Below are 24,114 nucleotides of genomic sequence, written 5' to 3'. Positions count from 1 at the left end.
GTTTGTAAAATTTTAGTAGAATGATTGGTTAAGGTACAGTTAAGCAGGACTCAAGTTTCACTATATTAACTGGGGTCCAAAAGAAAGTTTTTGGGAATCAACTCCAGGACACAGCCCCAAGATCAGAGCTGCCAGACCGCAACACTCTGCCAATGACACCGGGCAGAAACTGGAGTCCCCCAGATGGACCTGATCCTGACTGTCCAGCAGGGAAAAGTTCATGCCTCTTATTGGGAGTGGTGAGCACTGTACATGTAGCGTGAGCATTCTGTTTTAGTGATTATTAATAAATAGAGGTTAAATAGGATATTACTGCATAAGGCTCTTTCCTGGTAAAAGATCCTGTAAACCCACAAAAGATTACAGAGGGGATGGGTGTTTGCTCTGAGTCCAGAGGGAAAGGGTGTTTGCCTGGAGGCCGGAGTAGAGCCCAGAGCCCACGGAGAGGTAAATAAATTTAAAGGGTTATGCCTGAGCGCTAGGAACAGGATAAGGGTGGGCGCCCCTAGAGTGTGCGAGTAACAGAGAATTTTGCGCAGGTAACACTTCCCAGTGCAAAGGTCAACCGTTACACAGAATTAAGGGTGGCAGGGTATGGCATTGACATCCTTACTTCTGTGCTGCTGCCGGTGGGGCACCTCCTTCAGAGCTGGGTGCCGAGCCTGCAGCTTCCTCTCTCCGGCCACCCAGCTCTCAAGGCAGCACTGCCACCAGCAGTGGTGCAGAAGTAAGCAGGGCCAGCTCCAGGCACCAGCACAGGAAGCAGGTGCTTGGGGCAGCCAATGGAAAGAGGGGCACACTCTGGTCTTCAGCGGCAATTCGGCGGCGGGTTGCTCAGTCCCTCTTGGAGGGAAGGACTAGCCACCGAATTGCCGCCGAAGAATGAAGCAGTGTGGTAGAGCAGCTACCGAAGTGCTGCCGATTGCGACTTTATCTTTTGTTTTTTCTCTTCACCACTTGGGGCGGCAAAAAAGCTGGAGGCGGCCCTGGAAGTAAGCAGGACTGGTGCAACCATTTAGGCAAACTAGGCGGCTGCACCTAAAAGCCCGCTCAGGCGAGGAGGTGGAGTGGAGATGAGCTGGGGCGGGGGGCACAGGGAAGGCCGCCCGCAGTAAAGGGGGGGAGTGTGCACAGGGGAACCGTTCCCTCCCCAGATTAGCTCCACTCTGCCTCCTGTACTGAGTACACAGCCCCAGCTCTAAGTCTCCTCCAATCGGCGCAGCAAGCCTGGGAGGGGAGGAGAATTAGAGCAGGGCTGGTGTGCGCAGCAGAGGAGAGGTGGGGCGGGCTCCCCGGGCGAGGTTAGCTGCCATGGCGGGCGGTGTTAGCTGCCGTAGTGGGGGGCGGGGTTAGCTTCCATGGGGGGGGCTCTCTGGGCAGTGTTAGCTGCGGTGGTGGAAGGCGGGGTTAGCTTCCGTGAGGGGGGGGCTCCCCGGGCAGTGTTAGCTGCCTGGTGGGGGGCGGGGTTAGCTTCCATGTGGGGCCTCCCCGGGTGGGGTTAGCTGCCATGGCGGGCAGTGTTAGCTGCCACGGTGGGAGGGCGGTGTTAGTTGCTGTGGAGGGGGACGGGGTTAGCTTCGGGGGGGCTCCCCAGGCCAGGTTAGCTGCCACAGCGAGCGATGTTAGCTGCCATGGAGGGGAGCAGGGTTAGCTTCCCCTGGGGGGGCTCCCCAGGCCGGGTTAGCAGCCGAGGGGGGACTTGCAAGGGGGGGTAGCTGCTGGGAGGGGGGGCTCCCCAGGTGGGGTTAGCTACCATGGCGGGGGGGTCCTCGAGTGGGAGGTGTGGGTGGGTGTGGTTAGCTGCGATGGGGGGGCAGTGGGTGGGGTTAGTGGGGGTGGCGCAAGGTGGCACCGGCCCTGGAAGTAACGGTAGCATACCGAGCATGGGGGAGGAGTGGAAGTATGGAAATAACAAGAGAGGGGAGGGAACATGCAGGGAGAGAGATGGAGAGGAGTGTGCATAAGGGAGGAGGAATCACAGATGGGGAAGGGGAACATCACTAAGGGAGGGAGATCACCAGTGGGGGACGGGGAGCATGCATAGAGGCAGAGGATCACAAATAGGGGGAGCATGCATAGGGGAGGGGGAATCACTGGCAGGGGAAAGGGGCATGGTTAGGGGAATGGGGGGCATGGACATTAGGCAGAGCCCCAAACAGAGTGTGGGTGAGGTGAGTCCCAAATGGGCAGGCACCATGCCAAGAGGCACCATGGCAGAGCAGTAATGTACAGCCCAGTGTGGGGGACTGCACACCATGGGAGTGGCACAGGGATGGGGAAGCCAAAGCCAAGTTGGTAGCACAGGGGACACTGCTGCTGTGAGCAGGGTGGGCAAGGGCAGGCGCATATCATGAGGGATCTGGTCCTGCCACTATGGCTGTCCAAGGACTGCTAGTGGCAGGCTTGCCTGGCACTGAGATGAGCTGTGCCACAGGGTGGTGGGCAGTGTGAGGTGTGCAGGGCTGATCTTGAGACACAGATCCGGAGCCCAGGGCCGTACCCATGAAGAGGCAGCGAGGGGCCAGAACCCTCATGATACACCCAGTGGGAGAGCAGCAGAGACTCAGTGCTCCCATATGGGTGCCCACAAGAGGTATAGCACACCCCCTCCCAATTTTCTGTCTAGCCCACTTCAGATCAGAAACCCCCTCACGTTGACATGGTGTATTAATTTAGATGGAATATAGGGGTCAAAGGTGTAAACATGATCCAGTCACTGTCCAACATTAAACAGCGTTAAACAAAATTTGCAATTTCATATCCAGAGACTTCAGCCTGTTAAGCCCCAGGGCATTAACTATCATTTTAACCTTTTATTAAAGATTCAGAAAAGAAGGAAAAACAGTTAAAGCTTTGCAATGTTAGAGTATTAGGTCAGGCTTTTATTGTAACAGCATCCCTTGTTTCCTTTCCCATCAGCTGGAGAGAGGTTTTATAAGGAAAATACCCTTTGTTTGACAGTTGCTTAGATGGAATTAAAGATGTGGCAAAAGAAGTTAGTTGTGTCGTTGTTAAAGTCCGATCCCGTTTCCTAGAAGACAAAACAACACAAACACACAAAACAAGGAGAGAAAAGAACAACAAATAGAAAATGCAGTATCAGTCTCTGGTGCTGACTCTCACTTGCAACCTTACTGCGGGAGAAACACTGGCTCAGCACATGTTCTCATCAGCCACTCAAAGACTTGCAAAACTCATACCATCATCAGCCCATTTAGGGCATTGCTTTTAGCTGCTTTTTTCAGGTCACAGGCTTACAGCAGTGCTATGACATATACAGTCCTGACCAGCTAAGCCAGACTCTCATTAGATAGAAGGAAAAAGGAGAGAGATGGGAAAGAAGATAAATTAAGTGGGGAGGGAAAAGGACATACTGCTCGGGGAGGGGAGAAAGTCTCACATTACAAGTGGTATTTGGGATTCAGCCAGAGCTGGTACAGGTGGCGATATTATCTGGCCATCCTGGTCAAGACCTCTCAAGAGCAGGATAATGAAGCACCGGGGTCAGAGAAGATGGTGAGGGTGGCAGCCATGATAATAAAACTCACTGCAGTGGCTGTTTCCCAAAAGTCTTTTCTTTCTAAAAATTCCTAAAGGGAGTGTTTGGTGGAACAGTCCATCCAATGGTTATTTTGTCCACCAACAGGACTCATTTCCAACACACCAGTTTTGGTCCATTGATTTCCAGTCCTCTACTCCTCTTGTTTATCAGGAGTGATCTTAATACAGTACTGGAATGGTGTCTGTAGGACTTTTTGTTTGAACTAATTAGTCCTTCTGTCTTATGTTTGCACCTTTTCCATCAATTGGGGAGATATAGGTCAGCGGTTTGAGCATTGGCCTGCTAAAACCAGTGTTGTGAGTTCAATCCTTTAGGGAGCCATTTAAGGATCTGGGGCAAATATCTGTCTGGGGATTAGGCCTGCTTTGGGGTTAGCCTAGATGATCTCCTGAGGTCCCTTCCAACCTGATATTTTAGGAACTTCTACTATTCTGGGTTATTGGGACACTTTAGGAACTTGTATCCACTTTTTACAGTTGAGCTCACAATTAAGGTAAACTTGTAGGCCCAATTATTACAGCAAACCTCACCTCCCATCCCTTTCTATGAGAAACACCTCCTCTCTGTCACTCCAGGCCCTAAACCCTTGGTATGAGACACGCCCTCCCAGAGACCTCCCTCCCATCCCCTTCTAAGAGACACCCCCGCCCAGAGACCGCCATCTCCCACAGACCCACTCCAACACACAGATGTCCATCTCACAGATGCCTCATCCCACCAACAGAGAAGTCTCTCCCACTGGAGACAAACTCCAAACCATGGAGACACTTCAACCCACAGGGACATCTGCCTCACAGACACCCATCCCATGGACAACCTGACCAATTGAGACATCCTGTCTAGTGGAGATACCCCTACTCACCAGAGATGCATAGAGAATCCTGCTTCATGGACACTCCAACTCACTGACACCCAGATACCCCTCCACCCGACTGCGACCCTGATCAACAAAGTCGTCCCACCTCCTGGAGACTCCCCAACTGAGACCCCGACCCACAGACATAGCTGCCTCTCAGACACCCACCTCATAGGCCCAGACCTTCAGAGACATCCCACCTCTTGGAGATGCCCCAACTCACAGAGACACCCCATCACATAGAAACCCTAACTCCTGGAAGTGCCCTATCCCACAAAGGCTCTGGCCCCCCGAGACCTCAGATCACAGAAACACCTTGATCCCCAGAGAACCAGCCTTACAGAGATACCCTCACCCACCAAGACACCCCAACCCCAGAAACACCCTGCCTCACAGATACCCCCTGGCCCAGACAGATCTTGCTTCACAGAGATGTCCCAATTCACAGCAATCCCCACTCTAGTAGATCAAGGTTTCATTCTGATCATTCCCCTCTATTCGACATTGGTGAGGCCTCATCTGGAGCACTGTGTCCACTTTTGGGCCCCATGCTACAAGGAGTATGTGGAAAATCTGGAAAGAGTCCAGTGGAGGGCCACAAAAATGATTAAGGGGCTGGAGCACATGACTTATGAGGAGAGGCTGAGGGAACTGGGATTGTTTAGTCTGCAGAAGAGAAGAATGAGGGGGGGATTTGATAGCTGCTTTCAACTACCTGAAAGGGGGTTCCCAAGAGGATGGATCTAGACTGTTCTCAGTGGTACTTGATGTCAGAACAAGGAGTAATGGTCTCAAGTTGCAGTGGTGGAGGTTTAGGTTGGATATTAGGAAAAACTTTTTCACTAGAAGGGTGGTGAAGCACTGGAATGGGTTACCTACGGAGGTGGTGGAATCTCCTTCTTTAAAGGTTTTTAAGGTCATTCTTGATGAAGCCTTGGCTGGGATGATTTAGTTGGGAATTGGTCGTGCTTTGAGCAGGGGGTTGGATTAGATGACCTCCTGAGGTCCCTTCCAACCCTGATATTCTATGATCGTCCCAGGCCTTCTGGGCTACGCTACATCAGTTGATCATGCTCAGCTACATTTGCTCCTCTACAGTTGATGGAAATGCACCTAGCAGCTACACACACCAGTGTTTCATTTGGTTCTCCATGGTGCTGACATCCCAGGCAGACTGGTTGTTTGGGGCCCAAGAAGGACCAAGTCTCATTCCAGCCTCACTGATTTGTGTACCAAAGTGGTTGGAGCTGTCTGAAAAAATGGAGAGAACTGGGCTGCCAACAATGGGGCTTCAGGAGCAGACCTACCAGCTCTCTCCATCTCCTCTCTGCACATTGCCCATGTCTCCCACACTATCCACGTGGGAAATGCCCCAGCCTTCCCTAATGCTATTGCTTTGCACATCTTCAACTGGTTCTCAACCAGGACGAGCCACCAATCATTAGCCAGCCCCAATTAGTGTAGTATGGAAAGACAGGGACACCTTTGCAAGCCAGGGGTGTTTCCAGGGATAAAAAAGGGGGAGGGATGATGAAAGATGGTTCCACTGGCCTCCCTCAGAGCTCTGGGACAACCACTTCTCCCACAATAACTACTCCACTGGAGCTGTATTTACACAGCAGCATCCCCTTTTTACAAAGAACTAGTTCTTCAACAAAGGATTCTGATTACAGGAAAGTTGCTATGGACCTTGTCTCCATAGATCCTGTCACTGATACAGGCTGCCCCAATGCAACATCTTCTCATCAATACACCACTGATAAAACCTGACCCACAAGGCATAGCCTCACCAAATACCAGTGCTGATACAGCCTGCCCCACACAGACCCCTCTCCACCAAAACATCGCTGAGAAAGCCTGCTCCATACAGACCCTTCCTGGGCGATACTACATGGCTGATACAGCCTGCCCCACAGACACCCACCCTCACCAATACACCACTAATACAGCCTGCCCCACAGAGACCCCTCCTCACCAATACACCGCTGATACAGCCTGCCCCACAGAGACCCCTCCTCGCCCATACACCGCTGATACAGCCTGCCCCACAGAGACCCCTCCTCACCCATACACCGCTGATACAGCCTGCCCCACAGAGACCCCTCCTACCCATACACCGCTGATACAGCCTGCCCCACAGAGACCCCTCCTCACCCATACACCGCTGATACAGCCTGCCCTACAGAGACCCCTCCTCACCCATACACCGCTGATAGACCCCGCCTCACCAAGACACTGCTGATATAGCCTGCTCCAGAGACCCCTCCTGGCCAATAAACTAATGATACAGCCTGCCCCACACAGACCTCAGCTTCCCAGACGTCAGTGACAGCCCTAGTGGGGAAATGGGTTTTATCACGTCCTTTTCCTACCATGAGTTGAACCATCCTACCACCCCGGACTAACCCGAGCCTGGGGAATGAGCCTGGGCAGAGACAATCACGCCGCGGTGGCCCGGATCTCGGAGGCGCGGCTGGGTGTGTTCTGGGAGCGGGTGTGGCTTGTTTTGGTTTGGGGCTGGCGGCTGCGGTGTTTTCCCAGCCGCGATACAGAGCGTCGGGGGGACGCAGCCTCCCACGGTCTGTAGGGACGCGGGCCGTGCGTGTGCGCCCGCCGGGGGAGGGCTGGTCCCGCTCCCTGGGAGCAGTAACCAGAGGCAGTGCCGGCAGGTGCCAGTGACCCGCCCGCGCCCAAAAGCTGCATTGCACCGTCCGAGCTCAGCGCTTCTGGTTCGGACCCTGGACCGGCTTCTGGGCTCCCCGCGGCCACGCCAGCCCCCACCCCGCGGGCAGCAGCAGCAGCAGCAGCGCGCTCCGTGGGGACCGGAGCGTGCGGACCGCACCAAGTCTTCTGCGGGGGCAGTGCGCGGGGCGGGGGGAGCCGAGCGAGCGTGTTTCAACAGGGCGGAGGGGAGGGGAAACGTTCGGAAAGATGCTCCCGTCCCCCTACGATCGCAGCCCTAATGGTCCGTTCCGCGTGCTCTATTTAATCCCCTGCTGCAGCCGCCGCGCTGGCTTCAGTCAATAGCAGCTGCCGCTGCTGCTGTGCGTGGCTGGGCCGGACCGGACCCGACGCTCGCTTCCCGCGGGGCTGAGCCTTGGAGGATCCCCGCAGCCCTAGAGCCACTATGCTGCCGCCGGCGCGGACCCTGCTGCTGCTTCTCGGCTGCCTGGCGGCGGGCAGCGGGACCCTCTCGCAGGACGGTGAGTGGGGGGTCGCGGGGTGTCAGCCCGGGGGCCGGGGTGTCGTCCAGCCGCGCTCCCGTCTGCAAACGCCGTTTCGCGGAGGCCGGTCGCTGCATCTGCAGCCCAGGGAGCGGACCGCGGACAGCGCCGTAACGCGAGCGTCCAGAAGAGGGGCTGGGAGCCGCCGCCGCCGCCTCCTGCCTGGCAGCTGGGGTAACCAGCACCCCCCCCCCCCCGCTGCCTCGGTTCGGCCGGACTCAGCCTTGGGCTCGCTGGGGCTGGCTCGGGGGCGCCGCGCCGCACCCCTCCAGCGCAGCCGGGTGCGGGCGAGGGTTCCCTGCTCTGTGGCGCTCAGCGCGGGGGCTGGGAGCCCGGCACAGTGGGGAGGGGGTCGCTGGGCGCTGCCTGCCGCTGGCGGGTGGTGCCGCTATGTAGGTCAGCCAGGCTCCCCGGGTGGTAGGTGCCCCCGCCGCCTGCCCAGCCCGCCTCGGGCTCGGCTGCGGGGACCCGTCCTAGTCCTGCAGATTGGCCCGGCTTCCAGTCCCGCTCGGCGCTGGCTGCAGCCGCTGTCCCGAAAAGGGAGGGGGGGTGTCGGTCCTTGGGCTCGGGGACAGGACTGGCCGGGCCTCCGCCCCTGGGGAGGGTCCCCGGGCACAGCCGTGTAGCGGCGGTTCGGTGCAGCCAGCCAGCGGCTCTGCAGCCTGCGGCGCAGCAGGGCGCAAGCTGGGCGCGTGAGAAAGGGAGGGGCAGGGCCCCTGCCTCCGAGGGATGGAGCTAGCGGAGCTGGCCGTGCGGCTCTGGGCTGGGGAGCAGGAGGGGCCAACCTGGGTCTCCCCCAGGCCCTTCCAGGGGGGTTCTCCAGCCTGTGGTAGCTGGTATCAAGGTCACCCCCTTCACAGGCTGCCCCTTTGCCACCTTTTCAGCAAACAGGTATGACTGGCTCCACATCTCCTCCCTGGAATGTTCCAGAGAGGCTGGCACCCCTGTCCCTCCTGCCCTGAGGATCAGGAGTCTTCCCATGATGTGTCTCTCCATGGCTCCCACTGGGTGACCATACTGGGGGAGGGGGTTGGGGTGCAGAGTAGGGAGCCAGAGACTTCAGTCACTGCACCCCAGATTGGCCGTGTCACCATCTCAGCAGGCCTGTGCTCTTGCAGCTAAGGGTAGCCAAGTGCCAAAGGTGACCGCAGTCCTGCCAGGGCTGTGGCATGCTGCATTTCGAGGCAGGGCTTTAGTGCTAGAGTGGAGGCTGAGATTGGCTTTTAGTTCCAGGAGCACTTTAGAGAGATTTATTTAACATTATCAGGCTTGCTGCCTGTCTTCCCATCTCTGCCTATTTACCTTCCTAGCCAGCTTTCCATTTGTGTCTCTGTTAGTCCATCTGCCTCTCCCATTAAGCTAGAACATACAGTGCTGCAATTAGCTGGGTTTAAAGTGCTCAGAAGATAGCAGAAGGCTGCAGCAGGGTTTGTAGAAGACAGACCAATTCCACCAGTTCCTCCCAGAGAAACCTGTTCATATTTGTAAGTGTCATATTGTTCAAATCTCTCAGATTCCCCTGGCACTCTGTATACGGATTGTTTATTGCGCAGAAAGCATGGAGTGGCTCTGTAGCCCCATAACCCTTGAGACAAAGGGTGTTTACCCATTATGTAGAACAACAATAGGCAGAGCGCTGCATGTCAAAACAACCTTTAATGAAGTACCACAAAGCAAGCATAATTTTGATAAGGATTTGTGAAGGCAATGCATTGCTTTTCTAACTGTTTTGCTGCAAAATGAAATGCTGGCTGAACCTCAATAGCCAGGCTTGGGGCTTGTGACCTGAAATGACCACAAGATCACTGATGTCATGTCAGTGACACCTTCTCTTTATATTTGTCTTTCAAGGATTATATATGCATCTATGTGGTGGTGTACACGTACTGAGGCTCATCAGAAGCAGGAAGTAATTCAGAGGTGGGCGCTTGGTGAGGGATCAGCAGTGCTAAGACAAGGGTTTCACAGATTTCAGAACCAGAAAGAACTCTTATCTACTCTAACCTCCTATGTAACAGAGGCTGGAGATTTCTCCCAGTAATCCTTGCATCTAGCCCAGCAACTTGTGGTGGAATTAGAGCATGAGGTGAATTAGAGGTGTGAAGTAGAAGAGCTTTGTGTGTACTCACATGCTAATGAGAGGACCATTCATCCATTCCCCTGCCGCCGCCCCCCCCCCCCAATGAATCTAGAAATGCCATGTTCAGTGCAGGTAGGATTCTCAGACTGTCTCTGCAACTGTGGCCATGTATTTCACCAGTTAGGTCTTGAATGAGCATTGCATCCTCGGTGTGCATTGCAGGTGCTAATGATGGAGGGGTGCGGGACTGCTCTCCTTACATTGCTCTCATTGCCTGATTTCATGGTGCAGGAAGTAAAACTGAAAATGCTTACTGGGTTAAAATAGCCTGGAACCAAAGGCTAGATGAAGTATTGCAGCATGTGGGAAGGATGAGAAACTGAAACCAGGAAACATCCTGGTGAGGGCATGAACTGGAGGTGCTTGCATCCCAAAGCAGGAGCCGCTCTCCTGTTGAACTATGGGAGAAGCTCTGCTAGTCCTTCACAGCAGGAGAGTTTCTATCCTCTTACCCACCCCATGCTAGAGGACAAGACTCTTACTGGAAGCAGGGTGTCATGTGATCACACCCATTCAAAAGTCCCAGAGGCAGAAACTCTCCATTCATTTTCGGTGGTGGTCTTGGTGATTATGATATAAGGAAATGTTATTTACTTGTTCCCAATATAAGAACTAGGGGCCACCAAATGAAATTAATGGGCAGCAGGTTTAAAACAAATACAAGGAAGTTCTTCTTCACACAGCCAGCGCACAGTCAGCCTGTGGAACTCTTTGCCTGAGGAGGTTGTGAAGGCTAGGATTATAACACGGTTTAAAAGAGAACTAGATAAATTCATGGAGATTAAGTCCGTTAATGGTTATTAGCCAGGATGGGTAAGGAATGGTGTCCTTAGCCTCTGTTTGTCAGAGGGTGGAGATGGATGGCAGGAGAGAGATCAATTGATAATTGCTAGTTAGGTTCACTCCCTCTGGGGCACTTGGCATTGGCCACTTTTGGACAATAGGATACTGGGCTGGATGGACCCTTGGTCTGGCCCAGTCTGGCTATCCTTATGGTTTATGCGCACGAGGCTGTAATGCCTTCGGCATCATGAAGTTCCAAAGAGGAGTCACCTGGGTATGGCTGGCACTATGTCACTCTTGATTGTTTGTTAAAAAGGCCATGCTAAATGCCACTGAATACTATAGATTCCAAGGCTGGGAGAGATCATTGTGATCATCTAGTCTGACCTCCTATATAGCAAAGGCCACAGAACATCCCCGAAATAATTCCTAGAGTAGATCTTTACCAAGGGCCGAGATTTTCGTTTTGTTTTTAAAGTGTCCCAATGGCTAATCACCCTCAGTGTTTGTTTTCTAAGCCTGATTATGTTCAGTGAATTGACTGGGTTTCAATGTGCATGACACACTTTTGACTGAATCTCAAGTGCTCACAAAAATGCACGTGGTATTGGTTGAGAGTGGTGGGTTGAAGTTCTCTGTGTAGTCCCCAGGCAGAGTACAGCACAGAAAATGACATGTCAAGCTTCCCCCAGGAAGTGTCAATGTTTCCTTTGTTCTCTGGCCCTTTGCTGGCTGAAAAACATAAAACCAAAAAATCTGTGAGTGCCGTCCTGGAGCACTGTCTACTCCCACTCTGAATTCGGAAAAGCATTGGCTGAGAAATAGTGCCTCCTCAGGAAGACATTTTGTAGTGTCATGCTGTTCACCAGTCAATGACATGTGAGCTCAGGAAAATATCCTTCACCACTGACTGTCCTAAAAAACCCCTCCCATGCACCCCTCAACCTCTGAATGTGTCCCTGGCACAGCTCTCTCACCAGTAGAGCCCTTCTGGCAGCATTACTGAGGAACATGGTACCTCCTCAGAGGGGAGAGGTAAGGTGCTGCAAGTATAAAGTTCCCCACCTGCCTCCTCGCCTGGGGAAGTAACTACATTGTATTCCACAGCACCTCGAACATTGTAATGAGACAGGAGGTGGGGTTCCACAATGGGTTCTGTTGCCAAGGGAGCAGAACTGATGGACTTTGGGAAAAGTCTTGGTACGTCATAGTAGCTTTGTGTGCACTTGGACAGCTGATGTGCTGTGCAAATTTTGATGTCTTTGGGCTGGAAGTGTGTGAGGTTGGGAAGACGATGATTCTGTGCCTACAAGAACCCCACCAGTAAAAGGCGGGGTGTTAGTTCAGGAGCAAAACCTTTTATTTATTTGAAAATAGTGTACACTAGCTACGTGGGGAAACCCTCTGAACACTAAAGCTCCAGGCCCTAGTCTGCTGGGGACCATCTACCGAAGGTACTTATATATCAGCTATTACTGTAGCACCTCACAATCTTTAGTACCTCTAAGTTCTGTTATCCACATTGTACAGGTGGGGGACTGATGGTCAAAGGGGCTAAGTGACTGGCCCAAAGTGTCACAGGCAGTCTGTGGCATAGCAGGGACTTGAAATGAGATCTCCCAAGTCCTAGGCTAGTTTCCCAACTATCCTTCCTTTCTCAACACAGTAGAAAATGTTCTCCCCCATGCCCTTCCTCCTACCCTCTTCTAGTTTTTCATAGATTTGTAGACTTAAGGTCAGAAGGGACCATTATGGTCATCTGGTCTGACCTCCTGCACAATGCAGGCCACAGAATCTCACCCACCCAGTCCTGGATCAAACCCCTAACCTATGTCTGAGTTACTGAAGTCCTCAAATTGTGGTTTAAAGACCTCAAGCTGCAGAGAATCCTCCAGCAAGTGACCCATGCCCCATGCTGCAGAGGAAGGCGAAAAACCTCCAGGGCCTCTGCCAATCTTCCCTGGAGGAAAATTCCTTCTCAACCCCAGATATGGTGATCAGATAAACCCTGAGCATGTGGGCAAGTCTCACCAGCCAGCATCCAGGAAAGAATTCTCTGTGGCAACTCAGATTCCACCCCATCTAACATCCCTAAGGTCCATTGAGCTAAAGACAGGTGGATTCATCAAGTACCTGACCCTCATGTGAATTCCCAGGCTTCCTCTAGGAGAGCACTTCATGCTGAGCAGAAGCACTGTGATGGGAGGAGATTTCCCTGTCTTTGGTGAGTTCCATGTGTTTCCAACTAACACCCAGTGAATGAGACCATCCCCTCACAGGATGCTGAAATGGGTATTAGTGCTTCTGGGAGGGAGCAGTGCCTAATGGTTAGAGCGCAGCCCTGGGAGTCAGGAGCTATGGGCTCCATTGGCTGTGCCACAGGTGTATTGAGTGACCTTGGTCTAGTCAGCAGCCTCTCTGTCTTTTAATTTCTCCACCTCTGAAACCAAGATAATAATAATAATGACTTGTCTCACTGGGAGATTGCCTACATTAATGTTAATATAAGCCCTTGAGCCCTACCTAAGGAAATCTGTAGTGGCATACTCAGTAATACTCTGATCAGATGAGTTTGCCACCATCTGCTGGCTCAATCCATGGTCTGTCTGTGTGCTTTTGGCCAGCAGGTACTGATGGACCTGATGCACTGTAACTGTCTTATGCAAATGACTGCAAGATCCTTGCAATAGCTATTTGTCTTCAGTAGGACACATTTGTACCATAGTGAGGCTGTGCAGCAGCTCTCACAGGGGTGGGGGTGTTAAGTGTAGTTCCTCAGCCCCATAGTCATTTCTTAGCCCCTCCTTGCCAGACTGCGAGCTCCTTGTCCTTGAGCTGGAGAAACAGTTGCAGTCGCATTAGGATGCACATTGTGCCTTTTGTAAATACTACTTCGGCTTGGGTAGAGGCACATCCACCTACTTCTGCTAAAGCAACTACTGACTTCACAGCTATCATTAAGGTTTAGCATATGCTACAAACTTTGTTTCAGTCCCATGTCACATGGGGCAAGTTGGCTGGGGATGTTGTGGCAGCCCTGGTGAACTAATTCCATAGGTATGAGAAAGGAGGAGGACAGTGAAGTCCAACCTTTGTGACTCTCTTGAAACAAAATTAAAATCACTCTGATAGTTTCAGATTGGCTTCCCGAGGGGAAATGGGCCTTTCTGTTGCAGGAAGCCTAGCCAAGAGGAAATGCAGCTGTAGTTGCTTTTTTGCGTTATTAGACTCGGAGAATAACAAGTGCAACAGAACAGGGAAGCTTCTCCTAAATGGCAGGCAGAGCAAGCTGCGAATCAGGATTGCCGAAACCGACAGCTCAGCTATCTGGCAGAAGGCATTAGGATCAATGAGACACACTGGACTGAAAACAATAACAGAGATCAGGGTACACCATCTCCCAGCCACGTATTCAGACAGTGCGGGGAAGTGCTGGTGCTGCAAAGGCAGGGATGAAACTTTGCTTCTACTCTGACTATCCTCAGGTTTGGGAATGCTATGCTGGGCGTGTGCTGAGGAATGTGGAGGGCACGTCTGCAATGAGCCAGAGGAAGAACCAAGACAAGCTGGGGAACTGCAATTGCCAGCAATGACTAATAAGTCCCTGCCAGGCCCTTGTGCCTTTCCAGTCTCCTTCCAGTCAGAAGGTGTGAGGAGAGATAACTGTGCTGCTGTCTAGACCCAGAATGCATGGGAAAGGCAACTCCCTTCTTGTCCCTCAGCCCTGGTGCCCATGCGCCACACTGGCCCAAGTGGAACATGTCTCTGCCCTCATTTTATCACTTTCCACCGAGATGAAGGCAGACAGTCCTTAGCTCCACCACTGGCCAGGGCTCTTTCTGCATCTCTGAGCAATTCCTGGTCACCAGCTACAGTCTTCTCTCTTCTTCAGACAGTCTCCTTCTCCAAAGCAATGCTGTTTCTCCCTTCCGCACGGAATCTACCTCTCTGTCCAGGGCCGTCTTAGCTCAGTGGGTCTCTCACACCTGCTGAAAGAAGTGCATCCATTGGAAAGATAACTGTCCATGGCCCCCCTCCTCCTACAAATACGCAGGAGTGGAGAGAGCTTCTCTGACATGAGGGCTTGAGAAAGGAACCAATTCTCTAATTTCTGTGCCCTGATCTTGGAGTCCACAGACGGAGGCCTAGTGAGGTTGTGAGGGAGTCACACAATGACACTGGGGTGTAGGGCTCGCTTTCTGGTGATCCTCTGCACATCTCAGTTGTTCCTCAGGAAGTCCCAAACTGGCAAGAGGCCAAAGGTGGACATGACTCACGTTCACCGGGATGGGCTCTACTCCAGCATAACCATCCCTGTGTTTGAAATGCAGAACCATCTCTCTGCTCCCCTCTGTCCTGCCCCCCCTTCTGCTGTGTCTCCCCATCCCATGTTTCAGAGAGCTCTGAGCACTCGCCTCAGCTCCTGCCTCCACGCCATTATCAATTTTTTATTAATATTTTAGGAAGCCCCAGTTAGGATTGAGGCCCCGTGGGTGCCTGGTGCTGCACAAACGTGTAAGGAGATGCCGGCACTGTTTGTCCTGAACGGCATGCAGTGTAGTTTGAGACGACAGGTAATGAGGGAGAGGAACCAAACATAGAGACCTTTCTGTTCTGTGTTCGTACAGAACCTTGCACCTGGGCTGGTTCCTATATACTATGGTAATAAAAATAACAATAGAGTAACAAGGGATGGGGAAGCTGAGGCACACAATGTAGCTCTATCAGCAACATGGCCCCCAGGGTGAGGGGCACTGGGACTTGTATATAAAACCAGCCACACCAGCTCACTCCTTGTCTGAGATCAGGTTGGCTAGTGTGCACTGAGCAGCTGCTTTTCATGACAGAAGGGTGACTGAATACATAAAGGAGACTATTCTTAGTGCGGTGGCCTGAACTCCGGAAGCTCAGTGGGATGGCAGGCATCTTGCTTCTGCAGCAGCGTGGCGGTGGCCTCTGTGGTGGCAGCAGCACAATGGCATTTGCTGTGGCATGGTGGCGTTCTCGGTGGCTGCATTATTCTGTGACTACCGTATCTTGTGCTGCAACTGTAAAACATGAAGGCAAAGTTGCTTGTGGCAACTCTGTCACTCTGTGAACTGCTCACTGCACAGCACCTCTTCTGGGCCCTCAGAGTCCTCTTTGCAGGGATTTGCAAAATATTACAAATGGCCAAAGACTTGCTTGAGGAGAGGGGGCAACAGCTGGGTCCTGGAGCAGAAAGTCAGCATCTGTCCAGTTCAATAAGAGGCATCATGGCTGTGATTCTTCAGTCACCCCGTGAACGTCTGAGCTGTGTTTCCTGAAATCCTCCTCGCTTCTCCAGCGTGACCAGCAAATGGGCACAACCCAACTGCACGTGGCCCTGGTGTATAGTAGAAGCAGAGGTCAAAGTGAGATACTGGACAGTAATACTCACCAGGGAGAGGCGTGAACTCTGACTGCTGCCCACCCAGGTATCAATGCCTCCCCTTGCTCCTCTCTTTGGGCAGTGTCCTCTTGCAGTGTGATGGATCCTTCTCCAGCCAACACCCTTTCACTCTGCTGCTGAGGTTGCTTTCCAAACCAGTTAATTAAACTGATGCCATGCCTGTGTGGACATTATTCATTCCATTTAACCCAAGCTTATCCATTTAGCTTAACTCGCTAAGGAGCTGATAGAAGCCAGGTTTAAATTAAATTGAGAGCGCCCTTGCTGATGAGGCTGGGCACTAGCTTTAATGGAATAGGTTTGAAATGACAGTGGTGCTACTCTGCATACATCTACGCAGCAGCTGGGAGGTGTGATTTCCTGCTCAGGTAAATGTATACTTGCTAGCTCTCCTTGAACTAGTGCCAAAAAATAGCAATGTCATGACAGCAGGGGTAGTGGCTTGGGCTAGCTGACTGAGTATATACCCAGGGGTCAGGACATGTGACACCATGAATGCTTTGGTCTCTCGTGCCAGCTGTCTGCTTGCTGAACATTCATGGGATGGACCCGTCCCCTTTGTTGTCAGTGACAAAGCTCTTATTAACAGTCTTGGGCCTTAACTCTTGAAATGGAATTTGCTGTTGCTCCTGCTCTCCTTACATTTTCATGTCTGCATGCCGAGTCCTTCTTGTCCCTTATGCTGGTTTTTGAGGGTAAAAGCTGGGTGCAAACTAAAAACCTGATCATCTTCAGAAACAATAGTGCTGTGGGATTCCCATGCACCATGGACTCATTTCCATCTCCCCTAGGCCAGTCATACCCCTGGAGAGAGCTCCTTTAACAAAAAAGCGCACTCTTTCCGACTTCCGTGTAGGGCCACTCCATGACACAGGCTCCTGACAGCTTTAAGTTCTTCCCAACTCTCTTATTATAGCCATCACTTTCTAAGCGGAAGTTTCTTGTTAAAGAAATGGCATTAGTAGTTCTTCTGGCAGGGCCGCCCAGAGGATTCAGAGGGCCTGGGGAAAAGCAGGGGAGCTGTAGTGCTTGTACTCACCCGGCAGCGGTCTGGGTCTTCAGCGGCATTTTGGCGGTGGGGGGCCCTTCAGTCTCTCCGCATCTTCGGCAGCACTGAAGGCCCTCCCGCCGCTAAAATGCTGCCAAAGATCCGGAGCGACTGAAGGGCCCCCCGCCACCGAAGACCTGGACAGCTGCTGGGCCAGGGCTCGTGGGGCCCAGGGCAGATCGCCCCACTTGCCCCCACCCCGGGCGGCCTGCCTTCTGGTAGCAGAGTCTGTAAATCTGTATACTGCTGCCTTGACAAGTCCTGAGACAGATGAGTAGAAACTGCTAGCAACTGAGATGTCAGGCCCCTGTCTATTCATATAAAAGGGTATTTGTGCATTCAGCTGCTAATGGAGCTGTGCTCATAGCACCCAAACTGTGGTGATCTGTCACCCATCTTTGGCATTAGCCTGACCTTAGGAACTTGTCCATTTTCTGGTATTTCAGCAAAGTAGCTGAACATCAAGCACAGTAAAGACCACGTGAAGAAGAGCTCTGTGTTGCTCAGAAGCTAGTCTCTCTCCTCAACAGAAGTTTGTCCAGATATTCCCTCCCCCACGTTGTCTCTCTAAGCCCATTAATAAATATTTGCATAGAGCTGTCCCTAGTGGACTCTGCATTTCACCTCTCCTAAACTTGGCAGCTTTGCATACTGTTTGCAGTCCTCCGAGTCACACTGTAGTGCTCCATGCTGGGCTCTGACCCTCCCCTCTGACAGGGACTGCTCCATGCACAGGATCGAATGGTCCAGGGCACCGCTCAGAGCTCCTGGAGAAAACTGTCCTTCAGGTTAACCTGATTTCGCCACACCTGCTAGATCATAGAATCCTAGAATCTCAGGATTTGAAGGCACCTCAGGTGGTCATCTAGTCCAACCCCCTGCTCAAACCAGGACCAATCTCCAACTAAATCATCCCGGCCAGGGCTTTGTCAAGCCTGACTTTAAAAACCTCTAAGGATGGAGATTCCACCACCTCCCTAGGTAACCCATTCCAGTGCTTCACCACCCTCCTAGTGAAAACGTTTTTCCTAATATCCAACCTAAACCACCCCCACTGCAATTTGAGACCATTGCTCCTTGTTCTGTCATCTGCCACCACTGAGAACAGTCTAGATCCATCCTTTTTGGAACCCCCTTTCAGGTAGTTGAAAGCAGCTATCAAATCCCCCCTCGTTCTTCTCTTTTACAGACTAAACAATCCCAGTTCCCTCAGCCCAGTGGTCCCCAATGTGGTGCCTGTGCATTTGTGAGAGAGAAGCCACGGCCCCGCACCTGCCGGGGACGGAGAACTTCAGAGCTGCAGGCTGTGGGCACCAGTGTTCGCAGTCCCTGGCAGGTGCGGGGCCACAGCTTAAGCCAGAGAAAAGCCGCTGCCCCGCGCTTGCCCGGGACAGAGAACTCCGGGGCTGCAGGCTGCAGGCACTGGTGTTCTCTGTCCTTGCGGCTTCTCTCCGGCTTCTCTCTGGATTCATATATTATGTTATATTAAATGTGTTTTCGTATTATTTAATGTACAAATACAAAATAAGCCTTGAAAAATTGTTGGCGCCCGCCACACTCTTCTGAAAACATGAATGTGCTACTGGCCACAAAAAGATTGGGGACCACTGCCTCAGCCTCTCCTCATAATTCGTGTGCTTCAGCCCCCTAATCATTTTTGATGCCGTCCGCTGGACTCTTTCCAATTTTTCCACATCCTTCTTGTAGTGTGGGGCCCAAAACTGGACACAGTACTCCAGATGAGGCCTCACTAACGTCGAATAGAGGGGATTGATCATGTCCCTCGATCTGCTGCCAATGCCTCTACTTATACAGCTCAAAATGCTATTAGCCTTCTTGGCAACAAGGGCATACTGTTGACTCATCCACCTTCTCGTCCACTGTAACCCGTAGGTCCTTTTCTGTAGAACTGCTTCCTAGTCTGTAACAGTGAATGGGATTCTTCCATCCTAAGTGCAGGACTCTGCACTTGGCCTTGTTGAACCTCATCAGGTTTCTTTTGGCCCAATCCTCTAATTTGTTCAGGTCCCTCTGTATCCTGTCCCTACCCTCCAGCATATCTACCACTCCTCCCAATTCATTGCCATCTGCAGACTTGCTGAGTGCAGTCCACGCCATCCTCCAGATCATTAATGAAGATATTGAACAAAACTGGCCCCAGGACCGACCCTTGGGGCACTCCGCTTGATACTGGCTGCCAACTAGACATGGAGCCATTGCTCACTATGCGTTGAGCCCGATGATCTAGCCAGCTTTCTGTCCACCTTATAGTCTGTTTGTCCAGCCCATACTTCTTTAACTTGCCGGCAAGAATACTGTGGGAGACCGTATCAAAAGCTTTGCTAAAGTCAAGGAATAACACATCCGCTGTTTTCTCCTCATCCAAAGAGCCAGTTATCTCCTCATAGACGGCAATTAGGTTAGTCAGGCATGACTTGCCCTTGGTGAATCCATGCTGACTATTCCTGATCACTTTCCTCTCCTCTAAGTGCTTCAGAAACTTAGAGGAGTGACTCTTGTTATTAGATGGTGACTCTCATTATTGGAACCAGCCACATCCATCTCCAGTGGCTGGGATTCACTGGGAATGACCCTCCAGGGTCAGGGTTATTTTTGGTTCTGAAACTGCTTCTCCTCTCATTTGCCTGGGAGCCAGTAGGAGACTTGGCTGTTTGGTGCCAGGTCATCAGACTTTTGAAGATTCATGCCCTATTAAGATAATATAATATAATATAAAATTAATAGTATAGGAGATATACCTAGCTCATGGAACTGGAAGGGGCCCTGAAAGGTCATCAAATCCAGCTCCCTGCCTTCACTAGCAGGACCAAGTATTGATTTTTGCCCCAGATCCCTAAGTGGCCCCCTCAAGGACTGAGCTCACAACCCTGGGTTTATTAGGCCAATGCTCAAACCATTGAGCTGTCCCTCTCCAAGTGAATGAGCCTGCAGGAGACAGTCTCCAGGTAATGGGGCTCCTGCCCCTTTTCATGGGACTTCTTAAAGGATTTAGCTTTGGCAAATCACTAGGAAACATGCCCTGGGCAGAGGAGAGGGTGAGGGCTCCAAGGGGTTTCCAGCTCTTATTTCTAGGGTTTCTCATTATTTTTCCCTTGAGAGCTGCAAGAAAATATTAAACCATTCTTATTTTCCATTTTTCCTTTGAAAGACATTGGCTGCTAGGTTCTACATGACAATTTCACTGAACACACAGAGATCCCTGTAAAGCAAAGAGCAGCCCTAGGACCCCACACTGAGACCCTCACTGGAGCAGGATGGCCCCAGGCACCAGAGAATATCAAACCAAACCATCTGCTTCATTGGCAACAAGCACATCAGCGATTGGCCCTGAAGTAGGAACTATGGCATCACTATGCAGAGATCCCACAGCCTTCAAAGGGGCTCAGACCCCATCCTAGTGCCAAGAGGCTGTTCTGGACCTCACACCCCAGAGCCGTGTCATTACCACCATGCCGAGAAGCATCAATGGAAAAGGCAAGCACATAAAAGCCACAAACTCATGAGAGGAGACCTGCAACCTCTCAGAGCAATGCCACCTCACCAACTGGCTGCTTGTTAACAGAGACTTTTAACAGCCCAAGCAAGAAATCCGAAATGCTGCAGACAGCAGAGGCACCCTATTGTCTTACTGTGTAAAAATTCCTTTTGTTGTGCACAGTGTTTGTACAACTGTTCCTGTGCAAGTAACGCAGAGGGGTGGGCATGATTCTCCTTGTACATATGCTGAGGTAAATCAGAAGGAACTGTGGGTTTCAATAGGTTTCTAATGGTCTAAATCGGTGTGGGACAAGGGCTTCTCAGTCCAGTCTCGTGATCCACTGATAAATGAGAATAACTGTTCCATGTCCCTGAGCGTGCGGGGCCAGTCTTTCAGAAGAGCTCTGTACCCCACACGAAAATGACACTACTAGCTTAGATGTCTGTGCAGAGCATCTGAAAGCAGGAGCGGCACCAGAATTTCCAGCGCCCTAGGCAGAATTTGGGGGCGGCATTTTGTGTGCTACCCACAGGGCGTGCGGGAGCTTCCGGTTCTGCTCCCATCGTGCCACCGAAGAAGGACCCTCCACCGAAATGCCGCAGACGACAGCAGCAGTCATTGAGCCACTCAATTGCCTGTTGCTGTTTTCCACGGCACGTCGACAGAAGGTCCTTCTTCGGCAGTGCGATGGGAGCAGAACCAAAAGCTACTGTGTGCCCCATGGGGAGCGCACAAAATGCCGCCCCCCTAAATCCTGGCATCCTAGGCGACCACCTAGGGTTGCCTAATGGAAGCGCCAGCCCTGTCTGAAAGCCTGGTCCATGGTGCCATGTTTGGTAGGTGTGTCACTGCTCATTGTCTTCTATATGTTCATGCTGCTGGCTCATGGGGTGGGCAGTGATTCCTGCACAGACTTGTCCCCACAGAGACTGTAGCAGAGTCTCTCCAGCAGGGTGCAAAGCTAGCTGGTCACACGTGGCCCATCAGATGCAGAGATCAGGACATGGAAGAGGCAGGAGAGCCCTGTGTGCCCCACTGCCTGTCCTGGGATCCCCCCTCTGCACAGATACTAGGGACAGCTGCACCCTGTTCTGCTGCTTGCACTCCTTCCCCCTAGATACTTGCAGGCCTGACCTTTCCCCCTGGATACAAGTGATGCTCAATAATTGCAGTGGGAGAGCAGAACCATGGGAGTGGCTGGACCATGCACCTTTTTCTTACAGACCCAAGCTTGGCTGGAATCCCCTCAACCCCACCCCTCTCTCTGCCTCAATGCTCTAGATGCTTTGGTTTGTATTTATGTAGCTCGATCTGGAATGCTTCTGCATGAGTCTAGCAGGGGGCTCTCCTCACACTGTCCTGCTGGTCCAGGGCTCACTGTGAATGCCTCTGCTTTAAGCTCTGCCCTGGTGACATGTGCTTGGAATAGTGCTGACTCCTGAGCTGGCACCATCTTTCCCTCGCCTCCATGTGCCATGGGGTGCTGATGAGCAGGATTCTGTATTGCACACTCTTGCTATCAGCATTCCTTGCAAATCTCTCTCATTTCAGGGATGTGCAAGCCCTTCCTGGCTGGACTCTGCTCTCTGCAAATATAGGCCCTGGAGGAACTTGAAAAGATTCTGTGGCAGTTGAGATCTGGGGTGAGGTTGAGATTCCTGAGACAGGGAGTTTCAGAGAGAACTGTGACCAGCCTCCTTTCCCCTCCCTTGGGGGTTGTGCAGGGAGAGGGACAGAAACTTCCCCAGAGCCCAGGGCTATGCCAGGGGGGACATGCTCTCCCCACACCCGCCAGGGGTTGTGCAGGGTGAGGACGCAGTGCTGGATGCACAGGCAGTGGCTCTGCCTTGCACTGAGCTGCCGCATTTTGTTGAGCTAATTGGCCACCACCTCTGTGCAAAAGTGTAAACACCACTGGGAAGCACAGCCAGCAGCAGCCTGTGTCTGTGCGGCTGGCTGCCAGAGCCACAGGCAGGAGCTGCTGCTGCCATCAGAGCGGCTGCTCCTCCCTGCTTGCTGCCAGTGAGCTTGCCCATATCACACCTCAGGAATGCGTGGGCACAGCAGACCCTGGAGTGTTAAGGGCAGCACCAGGGCGGGGCAGGGGGGAAGTATAGTCCATTGCCCAAAACTGTACTCCCTTCCCTAAGTCCTGTTATGGGCTGGAGAGGGTGCTGCTTTCCAGTCCCTAGTACAGTGTGTGTCTGTGATGATCATAGGGCCGTCGGGCTCGGACCTGCACATATGAGAGGGGGCTCTAATTGCGCCCTTGTCAAGAAACAACCAGCCAAGATGGGTTAAAGACTGCCCCATGGCCCATCCTCCTCAGCAGGTTCTCCTGGGCTCACTCCTTTCCAGCACACCCTGCCTCAGGGCTCCTATTAACTGCCTATTGCGCTAATGACCAGCCATGTTCCAATCCCTCAGCTCTCCTTAAGTGCAGTAGGCAGCTGATAACTTGATCAAAGTCCTGGAATGCAGCATCCTGTGGTAAGGGCCCAACAGCTGAGTGTGCAGGTATGTGTGCAGGGGAGGTGGGTTCCATTTGGGGAGAGGATGTCATCACATCTCAGCAACCTGCAATCATTCTTGTGCCAGCGCCAGTTATAGTCAAGGCCCCAAGTGCTTGTGAAAGCTGGGCCCAAATCATGTGGCAAGGCCCTGGGTTCTAGAGCACTGTAGTATGGCAGGTTCGAGAATCCACCGCAAAGCCCTGGGTTCTAGAGAACTGTATGTAGCAGGCTGGAAAATCCATAGCTAGGCTCTGGGTTCTAGAGTTCCAGTACAGCAAGGTTCTGGGTGACTCTAGTGTATCAGTTTTGCTTTTCTGTAGTTGAAATGAGTGATCTGCTCAGCATGGGTCCCTGTATCGCTGGTCTTGAGATTAATTTCATTACTTTGTGCTGTTCCCCCATCTTCTGCTTTTGAGCTACCCAAGATGTTTGTACTGAAGGAGCCATAACTGTATTGTTCAAACTGGCATGGAAGAAGCTGTGGAGCAGAGGTGGCAACATGGAAAGGGTGGGGAATTTGGCAACTGGAAAGGCAGTTTGAGATTGTGAGATAAACATAATAGCTGGCTGCTTCTGCTTAAACGATCAGCAGTGAAAGATTGAGCGATGTGCTCAGGCTGATCAATGTGGCACTATCACAGTGGAACAGCCAAAGATGGCAATTTAAATTTGAGCATGAATTCCCCTTTGAGGTGAGTGGGACAGTTCTTATCTATTGCAGAACTGTTGTGTTCAGCTGCCTGCAGACTTAGGCAGACACCACTGGATTGGTTATTCAGTTCAGGTTATCTTCACAATCACCAGACCAGACTTTCAGAAATGTTCAGAATCTAGCAACCCCCGTGGAATCCTTCCCTCCCACAGTGAGACCAACAGGGATTCCACCCTTCATTGTCCTCAGCAGAGCTGCAGGAGGCTGAACTGTTTTGAAATCTGGCCAGCAAGGGCTACAAGCTGCATTTCAAAGGCCGCCATGAGCATGGTGGGTGATTCCAGGCTGAGGAGTGTGGGGCCATGCTCTAACCCGCTCCCTTGCTCTGTCAGTCAGAGGCACAGCC

At 52.1% G+C, this 24,114-nt stretch overlaps 1 protein-coding gene across 2 annotated transcripts in view; it reads left to right on the top strand.

Annotated features, from left to right (window-relative positions):
* Positions 1-7,368: 7,368 nt before the first annotated feature.
* Positions 7,369-24,114, top strand: part of CADM3 (cell adhesion molecule 3) — a 126,277-nt gene continuing 109,531 nt past the window's right edge. The window contains exon 1 of one of the 2 annotated variants that reach the window (XM_030541739.1): positions 7,369-7,621. In XM_030541739.1, the coding sequence (XP_030397599.1) occupies positions 7,546-7,621 (76 nt within the window). In that variant the 5' untranslated portion in view covers positions 7,369-7,545. The remainder of the gene's footprint in view (positions 7,622-24,114) is intronic. The other variant, XM_030541740.1, reaches the window with a different exon arrangement.

Source organism: Gopherus evgoodei, chromosome 24 (genome assembly GCF_007399415.2).
Source record: "Gopherus evgoodei ecotype Sinaloan lineage chromosome 24, rGopEvg1_v1.p, whole genome shotgun sequence".
In the NCBI taxonomy this organism is placed as follows: Eukaryota; Metazoa; Chordata; order Testudines; family Testudinidae; genus Gopherus; species Gopherus evgoodei.
This window is presented reverse-complemented; position numbering and strand designations above follow the sequence as displayed.